This window comes from Gadus macrocephalus, chromosome 12, assembly GCF_031168955.1.
Source record: "Gadus macrocephalus chromosome 12, ASM3116895v1".
NCBI lineage: Eukaryota > Metazoa > Chordata > Actinopteri > Gadiformes > Gadidae > Gadus > Gadus macrocephalus.
Window position 1 is genome coordinate 1603199 of NC_082393.1, and position 15292 is coordinate 1618490.

The 15292-nt window shown below is 52.6% G+C and overlaps 2 protein-coding genes across 2 annotated transcripts in view; both read left to right on the forward strand.

Annotated features, from left to right (window-relative positions):
* Nucleotides 1-12562, forward strand: part of sned1 (sushi, nidogen and EGF-like domains 1) — a 12933-nt gene extending 371 nt beyond the window's left edge. Inside the window, exons 2-14 of the mRNA XM_060067499.1 lie at nt 57-350; nt 2450-2623; nt 3358-3474; nt 4507-4815; nt 5614-5797; nt 6113-6225; nt 6635-6913; nt 7523-7652; nt 7946-8028; nt 9075-9173; nt 11152-11239; nt 11339-11415; nt 11715-12562. Coding sequence (XP_059923482.1) covers nt 57-350; nt 2450-2623; nt 3358-3474; nt 4507-4815; nt 5614-5797; nt 6113-6225; nt 6635-6913; nt 7523-7652; nt 7946-8028; nt 9075-9173; nt 11152-11239; nt 11339-11415; nt 11715-11761 — 1994 coding nt within the window. The 3' untranslated portion in view covers nt 11762-12562. The remainder of the gene's footprint in view (nt 1-56; nt 351-2449; nt 2624-3357; nt 3475-4506; nt 4816-5613; nt 5798-6112; nt 6226-6634; nt 6914-7522; nt 7653-7945; nt 8029-9074; nt 9174-11151; nt 11240-11338; nt 11416-11714) is intronic.
* An 819-nt stretch (nt 12563-13381) lies between these two features.
* ryk (receptor like tyrosine kinase) overlaps nt 13382-15292 on the forward strand; it is a 40819-nt gene continuing 38908 nt past the window's right edge. Inside the window, 1 exon segment of the mRNA XM_060067500.1 lies at nt 13382-14107. Coding sequence (XP_059923483.1) covers nt 13894-14107 — 214 coding nt within the window. The 5' untranslated portion in view covers nt 13382-13893.

Genomic DNA, 15292 nt, shown 5'->3' on the forward strand with positions numbered 1-15292 from the left:
ATCTCCATCAGACCTGATGCCGATCTGAACTCCGGTCTCCACCGGACCTCATTTAGACCAGGGGAGGGCCGTGAGGTGGTCCTGGTGTAGAGGTCAGGACCTGGTCTCCCCCAGTCCCCCTCACGCTCTGGGTTCTGGTCCAGTCCCCCTCACGCGCTGGGTTCTGGTCCAGTCCCCCTCACGCGCTGGGTTCTGGTCCCCAGGTAAACCGGACCCGTGTGCGTCCAGCCCGTGTCTGAACGGCGGGACGTGTTTCCACTACATCGGGAAGTACAAGTGTGAGTGCACCGACGCCTTCGGAGGACGACACTGTGAGGCCGGCAGGACCCGGCCGCCCGGCCCCAACGCAGGTCAGGACCCTTACTCTATACTCATTAACTACTCTGTACCTCACTCTACTGTGTACCTCACTATCTACTCTGTACCCCACTATCTACTGTGTACCCCACTATCTACTGTGTACCCCACTATCTACTCTGTACCCCACTATCTACTGTGTACCCCACTATCTACTGTGTACCCCACTATCTACTCTGTACCCCACTATACTGTGTACCTCACTCTACTGTGTACCTCACTATCTACTCTGTACCCCACTATCTACTCTGTACCCCACTATCTACTCTGTACCCCACTATCTACTCTGTACCCCACTATCTACTCTGTACCCCACTATACTGTGTACCTCACTATCTACTCTGTACCCCACTATCTACTGTGTACCTCTTTATCTACTCTGTACCCCACTATCTACTCTGTACCCCACTACCTACTCTGTACCCCACTATCTACTCTGTACCCCACTATCTACTCTGTACCCCACTATCTACTCTGTACCCCACTATCTACTCTGTACCCCACTATCTACTCTGTACCCCACTATCTACTCTGTACCCCACTATCTACTCTGTACCCCACTATCTACTCTGTACCCCACTATCTACTCTGTACCCCACTATCTACTCTGTACCCCACTATCTACTCTGTACCCCACTATCTACTCTGTACCCCACTATCTACTGTGTACCTCACTATCTACTCTGTACCCCACTATCCAATCTGTACCCCACTATCTACTCTGTACCTCTTTATCTACTCTGTACCACACTATCTACTCTGTACCTCTTTATCTACTCTGTACCCCACTATCTACTCTGTACCTCTTTATCTACTCTGTACCCCACTATCTACTCTGTACCTCTTTATCTACTCTGTACCACACTATCTACTCTGTACCTCTTTATCTACTCTGTACCCCACTATCTACTCTGTACCTCTTTATCTACTCTGTACCCCACTATCTACTCTGTACCTCTTTATCTACTCTGTACCCCACTATCTACTCTGTACCTCTTTATCTACTCTGTACCCCACTATCTACTCTGTACCTCTTTATCTACTCTGTACCCCACTATCTACTCTGTACCTCTTTATCTACTCTGTACCCCACTCTGTACCCCACTATCTACTCTGTACCTCTTTATCTACAATGTACCTCATTCTTCATTAGTTAATCAGGTCAGGACCCAACCTCCAGTCATAACCTCACCTCTACTCTGTACCTCATTACCCCGTACCTCTTTATTCAGTAGTGAGGCGGATCAGGACTCTTTCCTCTCCTCACTATCCATCTGTACCTCTTTATCCTCTAGTTATTCAGCCGACTCTCGCCTGCTTCCCAAGTTAATCAGATCAATGTCCTTAAAGAGCAGGTAGGGCGGGTTCAGGGTGTTTACAGGTAGGGCGGGTTCAGGGTCTCCCAGCTGTAGGGTGTTTACAGGTAGGGAGGGGTCAGGGGTCACCCAGCTGTAGGGTGTTTACAGGTAGGGAGGGGTCAGGGGTCACCCAGCTGTAGGGTGTTTACAGGTAGGGAGGGGTCAGGGGTCACCCAGCTGTAGGGTGTTTACAGGTAGGGCGGGTTCAGGGGTCACCCAGCTGTAGGGTGTTTACAGGTAGGGAGGGGTCAGGGGTCACCCAGCTGTAGGGTGTTTACAGGTAGGGAGGGGTCAGGGTCTCCTAGCAGTAGGGTGTTTACAGGTAGGGAGGGGTCAGGGGTCACCTAGCAGTAGGGTGTTTACAGGAAGGGAGGGGTCAGGGGTCACCCAGCTGAAGGGTGTTAACAGGTAGGGAGGGGTCAGGGGTCACCCAGCTGAAGGGTGTTTACAGGTAGGGAGGGGTCAGGGTCTCCTAGCAGTAGGGTGTTTACAGGTAGGGAGGGGTCAGGGTCTCCTAGCAGTAGGGTGTTTACAGGTAGGGAGGGGTCAGGGGTCACCCAGCTGAAGGGTGTTAACAGGTAGGGAGGGGTCAGGGGTCACCCAGCTGAAGGGTGTTAACAGGTAGGGAGGGGTCAGGGGTCACCCAGCTGAAGGGTGTTAACAGGTAGGGAGGGGTCAGGGGTCACCCAGCTGTAGGAGGGGTCCTGACCCCGCGGTGTTCCGGTGTGTTCCAGGGCCGGGCTGCGGCCCCCCCCCCCAGGTGGTCCACGCCGAGGTGCAGTTCTCGTCCACGGCGGCGGGCGCGGTGGCGCAGTACGTGTGCCGGCCCGGCTTCACCGCCGTGCCCCGGACCACGCGCACCCTCTGCGGGGTCAGCGGCACCTGGAGCCTGCCCCCCGCCTGCCAGGGTACGGCTGGACCCCCACGATGCATCACTCTCCCCCGGACACCGACATCAACCGCACAGAGCTATACCCATGATGCATCACTCACCTCTGACCGTGCAATAACCGCACCGAACAATTCCCATCATGCATCACTCTCGCCCAGACCCCGACATTAACCATACCGAACCATTCCCATGATGCATCGCTCTGCCCTAGACCGCACATTAACCACACCGAACCATTCCCATGATGCATCACTCACCTCTGACCGCACATTAACCACACCGAACCATTCCCATGATGCATCACTCACCTCTGACCGCACATGAACCATACCGAACAATTCCCATGATGCATCACTCACCTCTGACCGCACATTAACCATACCGAACCATTCCCATGATGCATCGCTCTGCCCTAGACCGCAACACCTACCCTTAAATATATGAAAATGGGATAATATCTTAACTAAACTAGTCTTATTTGGATAACCACAATCACTGAATGAGTTCCACTCTGACACAGCATATGTGTCTTTAAGGGGTCAACAAAATACTCTCGTGGTCCTGACTGAACCAGTTGGTTCACACGACAGCAACCTTGAACTCAGTGTTGTTCCTCTTCATGCGTGAGAACGTCGCCCCCTGGTGGCCGTTAACGCTCCGCTCTACACATCGTGCTGATAAACTCTAAACACCCATGGTCGTCTGTGGTCCGACAGCTGATCTGAGCTGCTTGTGTTTGTCGCCCCCTAGTGGAGAACCCGTGTGTACTGCAGCCCTGTGGGAACCGCGGCGCCTGCAGGAGCGACCAGCAGGGGAACTACGTCTGCACCTGCAGGGTCGGACACACGGGCAAGGACTGTGACAAAGGTCAGAGGAAAATAACAGTGCACATAACAATACAATAGCATGAACATTTTATAAGAAGGCAAATCTCTGCCCCTTATTCAATGTCATTTAAAGTACTGGGAAGAATACAAGAAGGTATTAGAATGAACAATTACAAGTAAGCTCGAAGTACGCCTGTCGTGTCAAAGGTTTGGGTCACTATGGGGACTGTAGGTTGAAGCTTAAGGTGGTGTATTGTAGTTCTAGTTAATGTTTTGGGTGGTGTAGAGTGTCTATAGGTCTAAGGTTAAGGAGGTGTACGCTCATAGGCCCTTCGGTCTCAGCTCTCCCCTCTCCCCCCAGACCTGCGGCCTCCATCTGGGCTCCACGTGTTGTAGCTTATGTTTAGGTGGTGCATTGTAGTTTATGTTTAGGTGGTGCATTGTAGTTTATGTTTAGGTGGTGCATTGTAGTTTATGTTTAGGTGGTGCATTGTAGTTTAGGTTGAGGTGGTGCATTGTAGTTTAGGTGGTGCATTGTAGTTTATGTTTAGGTGGTGCATTGTAGTTTATGTTTAGGTGGTGCATTGTAGTTTATGCTTAGGTGGTGCATTGTAGTTTATGTTTAGGTGGTGCATTGTAGTTTATGCTTAGGTGGTGCATTGTAGTTTCTGTTTAGGTGGTGCATTGTAGTTTATGTTTAGGTGGTGCATTGTAGTTTCTGTTTAGGTGGTGCATTGTAGTTTCTGTTTAGGTGGTGCATTGTAGTTTAGGTTGAGGTGGTGCATTGTAGTTTATGTTTAGGTGGTGCATTGTAGTTTATGTTTAGGTGGTGCATTGTAGTTTATGCTTAGGTGGTGCATTGTAGTTTATGTTTAGGTGGTGCATTGTCGTTTAGGTTGAGGTGGTGCATTGTAGTTTATGTTTAGGTGGTGCATTGTAGTTTAGGTTGAGGTGGTGCATTGTAGTTTATGTTTAGGTGGTGCATTGTAGTTTATGTTTAGGTGGTGCATTGTAGTTTATGTTTAGGTGGTGCAGAGTGTCTCTGGTCCTCAGCTCCCCCCCCTCCCCCCAGACCTGCTGCCTCCGTCGGGCCTCCACGTGTTGCGGGTGGAGGAGGGCGAGCTGGAGATCCGCTGGGACCAGCCCCACCCCTCCCCCGTCCCGGTCACGGGCTTCGCCATCACCTACGCCCCCCTGGCGGCGGGGGCGGGCGGGGCGGGGCGGGGGGGCCGGCAGACGGACTTCCTGGCCCGGCAGCAGAGCAGCCACCTGCTGCAGGGCCTGACCCCCGGGGAGCTCTACAACATCTCCACCTTCTCCATCAAACGCAACGCCAACAGCAACGACATCAGCCAGCCCGCCGTCGCCCTCATACGCACCCGTGAGTGGAGGTGGGCCAGGGTGGGGTTAGGCCAGGGTGGAGGTGGGCCAGGGTGGGGTTAGGCCAGGGTGGAGGTGGGCCAGGGTGGGGTTAGGCCAGGGTGGGGGTGGGCCAGGGTGGAGGTGGGCCAGGGTGGGGTTAGGCCAGGGTGGAGGTGGGCCAGGGTGGGGCGGGGGGGGCCAGGGTGGAGGTGGGCCAGGGTGGGGTTAGGCCAGGGTGGGGTTAAGCCAGGGTGGGGTTAGGCCAGGGTGGGGTTAGGCCAGGGTGGGGGTGGGCCAGGGTGGGGTTAGGCCAGGGTGGGGTTAGGCCAGGGTGGGGGTGGGCCAGGGTGGGGTTAGGCCAGGGTGGGGTTAGGCCAGGGTGGGGTTAGGCCAGGGTGGGGTTAGGCCAGGGTGGGGGTGGGGCAGGGTGGGGGTGGGCCAGGGTGGGGTTAGGCCAGGGTGGGGGTGGGCCAGGGTGGGGTTAGGCCAGGGTGGGGGTGGGCCAGGGTGGGGTTAGGCCAGGGTGGGGGGTGGGCCAGGGTGGGGTTAGGCCAGGGTGGGGGTGGGCCAGGGTAGGGTTTGGGACAGAGTGGGGTTAGGCCAGGGTGGGGTTAGGCCAGGGTGGGGGTGGGCCAGGGTGGGGTTAGGCCAGGGTGGGGGTGGGGCAGGGTGGGGGTGGGCCAGGGTGGGGTTAGGCCAGGGTGGGGGTGGGCCAGGGTGGGGTTTGTGCAGATGATTGACTGGTGAGTGGGTGAGGTTCTTGTGCGTGAGGTGGATGTATGAGTGAGGGTTCATGTGTCCACCGGGTGTGCTGCAGGCCCGCGCGCGGTGGAGCAGCTGGCGGTGGTGAACGTGTCGTCCACGGCGGTGTGGCTGAGCTGGCTGGTGCAGGCGGCCCGCCACGCCGCCGCCACCCAGCTCCGCCTCTCCCTGGTGCCCGCCGACGGCGCCGGCGCCCGCACAGCCCTGCTCAACGGCAGCGCCACCCAGTTCAGCTTCAGGTCCGCCGCCGCCGGGGCCGTCCTGGGGACGCTCGCTTATGGGAGGAATCATAGTCAGGATTACTTTGGTCAATATTGAAATCACGATTATTCAAACGATTATTTTTAAAAATCCCTTAAAAAAAGATTACAAATTAAAAAAAGAAAAAAAGAAAAGAAAAATGTGTGCCAAATCTAAAACAGTAATTTGACCTTAAACGGTTTTGGTGAGAAGAACCAGAAAGTACCAACTTCCCCTTAATAGGAATATTAAGAGTCAGATGACAGCGTCCCCGTACTACACCGCTGGTTAACGAGGTCACTTCCTGTCCGCAGCTCGCTGCTTCCTGGCCAGATGTACACGCTGGAGGTGCTGACCCAGAGCGGCGTCCGGGCCGAGGAGTTCCCCTCCACCAGCCGGCCGGCCGGACCCCTGCACATCTGGACCCGTACGGCAACACCTGTCCCTCAACATCTGGCCCACATGGGATCTATTATTATGGGCTGTGCAGGATGAGAGACGAATGGATGGACGAATGACAGATGGATGGACGAATGACAGATGGATGGACGAATGACAGATGGATGGACGAATGACAGATGGATGGACGAATGACAGATGGATGGATGAATGACAGATGGATGAGAGATGGATGAGAGATGGATGAGAGGTGGATGATAGATAGATAATAGATGGAAGGATGATAGATGAATGAATGATGGATTATAGATGGATTATAAGTAGATGAATGGATGATAGATGAACGGATTGATAATAAAGAGCCTGAAAAGCGACAGAAGACGCATCACATCGTCCTCAACTCAACGTCTGCGCCCCCCCCCCCCCCCCCCCCTCAGGGCCCCTCCCCCCTCAGAACCTGTCCCTGGCCCAGGTGACGTCCAGCTCCGCCCTCATCACCTGGGAGCTCACCCCCGGCGCGGCGGCGGACGGCTTCGTGGTCAACGTGACGCGGGGGCTGAACACGCGCAGCCGCTTCCTGCCCGGCGCGCTGCAGGGCGCCTACACCCTGAGGGAGCTCAGCCCCGGGCAGCAGTACCAGCTGACCCTCACCGCCGTCAGGACCCCCGGCACCGAGACCGTCCACAGCGCCCCCCGCCACCTGGCCTTCAGCACGCGTGAGTGGCCCCGCCCCCAGAGCCCTGATAGGCCCAGAGCCCTGATAGCCCCAGAGCCCTGATAGGCCCAGAGCCCTGATAGGCCGGCCCCCAGAGCCCTGATAGGCCCAGAGCCCTGATAGGCCGGGCCCCAGAGCCCTGATAGGCCGGGCCCCAGAGCCCTGATAGGCCCAGAGCCCTGATAGGCCGGCCCCCAGAGCCCTGATTGGCCGGCCCGGTCTCCGTCAGCCCTCAATCTCAAACAGTTTTTTCACTTAGAATCTTTTGAATGATTGCCGCCCATCAACCGTGTTGAATTTATCTTTTATTCTTTGAATCTTTGAATTCAGAACTTTTTACTTTGTTCATCATTGTACTTATAGTAAATTGCCAAATGAATTGCCAATTTATTTTTGCTTTAAAAGCTGTACCTATCCATCGACCCGGTCATTAACCATCCATTATTCAAAATGCTAAAGTCGATTTGTTTGTTTGAAGCATGTAGTTGTGTTTTAAGACGAGTTAGAGCGTCCCCCTCTCTGAGCAGGAGGGTGTAGTTCCCTCTGAGCGCCAGCAGGGGTCAGTGTTAACCGCTCTAACTAAACCCTTTCCTCCTGTGTTGGGGAACAGTTCCGATGGAGGGGCGGATGGGGAGGAGGGAGAGGCTGTCCTCGCTGGGTCAGGGGGGTCACGGGCGCCCCAAGACCCCCCCTCTGGACCGGGGGGGCGGGACCGACACAGAGAACGCTGACGAACACAGGTGGGGGGCCAATCAGGAACCAAACACAAAGCTTTAATTAAAAAGTTACAACAGAGAATGTTAATATAAATCTGTAAGTCGTTTTGGTAGAAGCCAAATGACTCGATGTTCATGTTCTGTAAATTAAATTGATCATTTACAAACTTTTATCCAAAGTGTTTTGTCGTGAATTGAGTGTGCAGTGTGTGTGTTTGTCTGTGTGTACCTGTGTGTACCTGTGTGTGACGGTGACACCTAACATGCTAGTTAAGTCCTGGGTTGAACTGCTTCCTGCTCCACTTCCTGTCCTGCAGATATAAAGAGCTGATCGACCGGAGGGGGAGGATCACAGCCCAGTTCACCAACCTGCCCCGCAAGATCCTCCGTCACCGGACCAGTAAGACCACTACATATATCTACTGTATATATATATATACACCATATAGTAGGCCTCCATCTCTGTAAGACAGCTCTCTATTCATACCATGTGTTATAGTACCAGTGAGACAGCTCTATACATACCATGTGTTATAGTACCAGTGAGACAGCTCTATACATACCATGTGTTATAGTACCAGTGAGACAGCTCTATTCATACCATGTGTTATAGTACCAGTGAGACAGCTCTATTCATACCATGTGTTGTAGGACCAATGAAACAGCTCTCTATATATACCATGTGTGACGGTACCATCGTACCAGTGAGACAGCTCTATACACACCATGTGTCACAATACCATCGTACCAGTGAGACAGCTCTATATATACCATGTGTGACGGTACCATCGTACCAGTGAGACAGCTCTATACACACCATGTGTGACGGTACCATCGTACCAGTGAGACAGCCCTCTACATACCGTGTGTGACGGTACCATCGTACCAGTGAGACAGCTCTATACACACCATGTGTCACAATACCATCGTACCAGTGAGACAGCTCTATATATACCATGTGTGACGGTACCATCGTACCAGTGAGACAGCTCTATACACACCATGTGTCACAGTACCATCGTACCAGTGAGACAGCTCTGTACATACCGTGTGTGACGGTACCATCGTACCAGTGAGACAGCTCTATACACACCATGTGTCACAGTACCATCGTACCAGTGAGACAGCTCTATATATACACCATGTGTGACGGTACCATCGTACCAGTGAGACAGCTCTGTACATACCATGTGTGACGGTACCATCGTACCAGTGAGACAGCTCTATACACACCATGTGTGACAGTACCATCGTACCAGTGAGACAGCCCTCTACATACCGTGTGTGCCGGTACTATCGTACCAGTGAGACAGCTCTATATATACCATGTGTGACGGTACCATCGTACCAGTGAGACAGCCCTCTACATACCGTGTGTGCCGGTACTATCGTACCAGTGAGACAGCTCTATACACCGTGTGTGACCGTACCATCGTCCCCCTGCAGGGCCGGAGCCCCCCGTGCGGTTAGAGCGGATCGAGGAGACGACCAATAAGATCAGCCTGGCGCTGGAGGTCCCGGAGGAGGGCGCGAGGACCCCGCCTGGTAGGTTCAGGGCCAGGAGGGGGCGGGGTCAGGGAGCCACGGCACCTCTGATTGGCCCGTCATCCCTCCGCCTCGGAATTAGACTGAAGTGGGAGGGAGGATTGTGAGGAGGTGGGGGAGTGTTAGGAGGAGGGGGGGGGGGGTGTGAGGATGGGGGAGTGTTAGGAGGAGGGGGGGGGGAGTGTGAGGAGGAGGGGGGAGTGTTAGGAGGAGGGGGAGGGTGAGTGTTAGGGGGAGGGGGGAGTGTTAGGAGGAGGGGGAGGGGGAGTGTTAGGAGGAGGGGGAGGGTGAGTGTTAGGGGGAGGGGTGAGTGTAAGGAGGAGGGGTGAGTGTTAGGGGGAGGGGGGAGGGGTGAGTGTAAGGAGGAGGGGTGAGTGTTAGGGGGAGGGGGGGTGAGTGTTAGGGGGAGGGGGGGTGAGTGTTAGGGGGAGGGGGGGTGAGTGTTAGGGGGAGGGGGGGTGAGTGTTAGGGGGAGGGGGGGTGAGTGTTAGGGGGAGGGGGGGTGAGTGTAAGGAGGAGGGGTGAGTGTAAGGAGGAGGGGCTGAGTGTTGGGGGGGGGGGGGGGGTGTTAGTGGGAGGAGGGGCTGAGTGTTGGGGGGGGGGGGGGGGTGTTAGTGGGAGGAGGGGCTGAGTGTTAGGAGGGGGGGGGGGGGTGTTCGTGGGAGGAGGGGCTGAGTGTTGGGGGGGGGGGGGGGGGGGGGGTATGGTGGAGCGGTACGAGCCGGAGCGGGTCCATCTCTCTCAGCCAGGCTGAAATGTGAGCGCCGTGCCGGAGAGCTGAGGACAGCTGGGGTCTCTCAGAGACACCAGGGTGCTGCTGGAGGTGGTGGTGGTGGTAGTGGGGGGGGTGGTGGTGGTGGTGGGGGGAGGTGGTGGTGGTGGTGGTGGTGGTGGTGGGGGGGGGGGGGGCTGTGACGATACAGCTGGCTGGGAGGGAAGGCAGTGTGAGCTATTAGTAAGGTAATGCTATCATTGATGCATGGAGATGCACATCTCAGCACGCATTTGCACACACACACACACACACACACGCACACACACTCCCACACACACACATTTACCACATCAACACACACACACATGCACCACATATACACTAAAACACACACACATGCAGCTTAAATAACACACATACATGCATATGTTAAACTGAAGTGAATACATTTGGGCCCCGGATTTGAGTGAGGTTGAATTGTGTCGTTAAACGACCCTCTCGTGGTGAGAACCTGCCCTGTTTCCTACAGCTCGTGGTTATGACCTCACCCCTTCAGGACGGCCCCACTGTTACAGCGCTTAGCAACCCCCTCCTGAGGCATCATGGGTAATGAGCCTGAGCCCCCGGGCTAGGAGGCTATAGCCACCATGGAGCGTAGCTCGGAGTCGATGGTCCAACGACCGCTTCCCCGGCTCAGGGTCACGGCCTGGGTCCAGGCGGAGGGGTCCCGGGTTCGATCCCTGCTGTCAGCAGGCTACCTGTAGACCCACCTGAGGAGGATGCCCTCCTCAGGTGGGTCTTGAACTCCCCTGTCCGGTCTACAGAGAGACTGGACTGGGGAGTTCAAGGGCTGCCCCCTGCCCCCCATCTCCGAGGGTCTCCTCACCTAACGCGTCCCGGTCAAGTTGTTTAGACATTCCTCTCCTGCAGCATTCCTCCGACCGTAGCCCCCGGCCGAGACCAGCCTCTCCCCCTCTCCTCTGAACCTCGTTAAACCGCCCAGAGTCCCTCACTCACTCCCCTTGTATACTAACACACATGTACACAATGAAGTGTGTTTCCCTGTCTCTGTCTCACTGGTGATCTCTCCCTCTGTCTCTCTCTGTCTCCCCCCTCCTCCCTCTCACTCTCTCTCCCTGTCTCCCCACTCCTCTCTCTCTCTCTGTCTCCCACTCCTCTCTCTCTCTCTCTCTCTCTCTCTCTCTCTCTCTCTCTCTCTCTCTCGCTTGTTCTGTCTCCCCTCTCTCCCCCTGTCTCCCCCAGCTTGCCAGCGGGTGCCTCACCCCTGCACTCGTCTCTTCTCGGAGACGAAGAGTGTCCCGGTCTGGGAGGACGGAGTGTGTCACTACCTGTAAGTCCTCACTGTGTCGTCCAAAGACCTGTGTGTGTGAGTTCAGTGTCCTCACCAAGCCCCTCAGCCTGACTGGTCTCCCCCCCCCCCCCCCCACAGGTACAAACGGACCTACAAGGTCCAGCAGGACGTCTGCTTCAGGGAGATCTGTGAGCCATCACTGCCCGACAAAACTCGTACGTTTGAGAAAGATCGGCTTTGAACAACATTACACGGTTTTCTCCAAACAAAAGACAGAAATAGAGTGAAAAATAGGCTTGGATTGTAGTCAAATACATAAATATTTAATAATGTTTATTTCAAGATCTCTTACTATAATATTGACACTAGTATTCTACATTGTATTGACGATTATTCACTGTGCATTGAACCCATGATTGTGTTATGTTTTAACAAGCTGCCTGTGGATTAGAGGTCACTGTGTTCATGGTTATTTTTCTGTTGATTTTCTTTTATTTCCTCTCTTTCCATCCAGAGTCCTCCGTCCCCGATGAAACAGCTGTCCCTGCTATCACCGCATAAAGACACGTCCAGGCGTCATTAAAGACAGAAACTACGTCCTCCATTTGAGAAGAAGGTTCAGTTTGTGTTGGTGTTATGTCAGCGCTCGGCCTCCAGAGGGCGCTGTTTGTCAGAGACGGACCCACTCTGACTCTTGGAACAGCTTGTGGCGATGAGGACCCCAAACACGGCAGACCAAGAGGGTTGAAGGCATCAACAGAGATTCAAAGCCAATTATCTTTATTCGTATCGCCCTTTAACACAGTTACGGACTCATAGGTTATCAGGGGCCTGCATTAGACTACGCCCACTCCAAGGAAAACTTCCCAAAACCCATATCGGAAATGAGAATCAACGTAGAGAGGGAAAAGGGGAAGAATACCTCCTTCCAGGGATGGTTAGGAGAGGAAGAGGTGTGACTAGGCAGACATGTAACGATGAGAAAAAATATTCTGGTGTTTCTAAGTAGGATTGGCAGTGCGCCCGGCCGTCGTATACCTCACTGAAACGCAGCCCACGCTGAACCATAGGAGTTTTCCGGAATATTCCCTCTGGGAATTCCCTCAGGGAAAATTAGCGACAGACAAAAAAATCGATTCCAGTCGATGCAACACTGTACAGGACTGTAAAGTAAAGCACATCCCATAATTCATCCCCCTCCCTCCAAGAGAAAGATGTTCCTCATCAGTTTCTGCGTACATTTGTCTTTTACTCTCTTGCCTTCCTGTGTTTTCTGAGCGAGCGTCTGTTGCTAGCTACTGTGTAAATAGTGTTCATAGGTGTTTTGTAGGTGAATATTTTAATAATAAAATGTAAAACCCAGTATTCTGTTGTTGGTCTGTTCTTGCAGCAGTTGATGAGATATTTTCCATTGTTATGCACTGACACAACCACCACCATGTTGCGGGCTACAAAGGGGTGACATCATCTTAATGCATCAACAGGGTTTCAATGAGTACTTTCAGTGGCCGAATGTTGACCAATAATAAGAGGCCTTGATTTCGTGAGCGGGACCAGAGATGGCGTTTCCCCCTCTTATCACATTAGTCAATACAGCATGGACATCAAATATGACAGGATAACGGATGACAGATAACATAAAAGGTATTTTTTTTTAAACACAAGTTATTTCTTTTTTTTAGCAGAGCTCAAAATGCAAGACTGCATTTTGATTCTGGGCTAACGAGCCAAAGCTGAATTTGCCTCTCTAAACAAATAAGCCTTCTCCTTGTCTCTTATTTGCATTAATTGAAATCCATCGTTTCTCAAAGCAGTATTTAAAGTTACCGTTATGTGTTTTATTCATCGTCATTCATTCGTTTTTAATTAACTTTGAAGAGACTGAAATACTATCAAAGCATTTGAGTCACTTTATGTCAATGCTATATGTGAATGAACATTATCGATATCTCGCTGTTTATTGCTTCCTATATATTTAATATTTGTGTTGCCATCCTCTGGCCACTATTTTTGTGTTTCAAATTGTAGGACTACTTATATTACCTTTTGAACATCTTGAGCAGAGCACCTTTAATTAAACAATTTCCCTGGGGTTTAATAAATTACCATGAATCTGGATCTGGTTCCGAATCAAACGAACCCGCGCTTCTTCAGACCCTGTCGTCAGAGCATGAGCGCATGCGCCGCAGCCTCGTCTCTCTCCCACAGACCGAAAAGTGGGACAGCGGGGAAGGAAGGAACCGTGGAAGGGGAATACTGGTTCCACTAGCGCCATAACTTTTTTGAGGCGCTTTTATCGTGTTTACTCGTACAAGTATGAAACTTTACCGGACCTCAACATCTGGTGGGTGTGATTAAAAGCGCTGGGATTTAATTCAACACTGGAAAACCCGAGGACGCCCGACCGCGGCCGATCACCCCAGTCTGGTTATCATAGTTAGCTGGTTGCTAGCTGCGCATCGCGAGAACACCGCCGCCGACTACCATAGACAGCTGTGGATCTCGCGCGAACACCCATTAAAAGGTTCGTGAGTCTCTGGATAAAAAGTACGGTTTTTATACGTTATTAAGTCCAGAGTAATGTTGCCTCCCGGGGTTACCTTTAGATACGGATGAGAAGGGGTTAGTTTCAGGCGGGGACCACGGAGAGAAACACAAAAACTGCATGCCAGACAACAACGAGCACCACCGCTATGTTGGGGTCGAGTCCCGGGTGTGAGCCCCGGGTCCCGGGGCTTCGGGCCTGGCCTCACTGGGTGCTGTGGAGGCTGGGGGGACTCCTGTGTCTGCTCGGCCTGGAGGGGGCCTTCTGCCTCGCCGGCCCCGGCAGCTCTCCCCCGGCCGTCAGCAACAACAACGAGGGGGTCAACGTCTACATGAGCCTGGAGGAGGTGAAGAAGTTTCTGGGTAAGTTTTGTGTTTTTTGTTTCACCTTACTTTTTGATCCCGAGGCTGTCTCTGTCACGACTTCCCAGCTCAAGCAAGGCATTGCAAAACATTAAAGTGTAAAAACACCCAACACCAATGTAAGATAAGGCAAGGGAAATATAGACAAGGTGTCCACATAAAAATTTTCATACACACGCTTGCATGTTATGATTGTGTACAATAAACACGAACATTATTCATGTGCTTGGTTATTGTATGCAGGAACGACTGGAAGGGAAGTACACCTGGGTGTTTATGTAGTGTTGATTGGGTTTGAAACCAGTTGATGTGTTTGAGACGTGTATGTCAATGTGATGGCTGTCGTCTAATGGGTTACCAGGTTCTGTAGCGTCTTGCAGATGGGTTATTGTCTGTAACTGTCGACAATACTCTATTTACTTGCATATAGACGTATTAAACCAGCCTAATGCAATGTGAGTGAGACATCATTTGTATTTTGGGGCAGCATATCTTGGTACAGCATGTATTGTGTCAAGATCTGTGCCCCTCTCCATCAAAAGAAGGCTGCTTACTGTTGCCCAGGTGCGCGTCTTTAACTGGTAGTGGCCAGGGATAATTGCACGTTGGGGTTACTGCAGAAATAAAGGCACGCTGGACTTAGTGGTCGGATGAATCATGTAGAGCAGGTGGGGTCCAGTCTATGTGGGCCTGATCGCTACACCTGCAGGGAAAATGACAATAAATACATCCTCAGGAAACACTGGCCTCTTATTATTCGTTGATTCATGATTGGGTAGACGGTAGGTTGCTAGTTTGATCGTCTCCTACTAGCTGTGTCAAGGTTTCCCTGAGCAAAACACCTAACCCTGACTTCTTCAGACGAGCGGGCTGTGTGGGAATTGTGGTAAATCGCTTTTGATAAAAGCGTCTGCTAAATGCCCTGAATGTAAAATGAGTGGATACCTGTTGCCCGATGACTGTTACCAGAAAAAAGGATCAACCCTCTTCATTGCATTTGATTCAGTTTCATTTATGTCGGGGCATTTTCATCCCGATCCTAAAGTGAAAGGATAGGATTCCTTGGGGATGACGGATGTAATCGATCGTAGGATAATCCTAGACAGGGTTTAACGACTGTGATGGGATTAGGAGGATGAGGATTATTTAATATCTCGCCAAAGTCTAAATGCTGTCTCTTCAAGC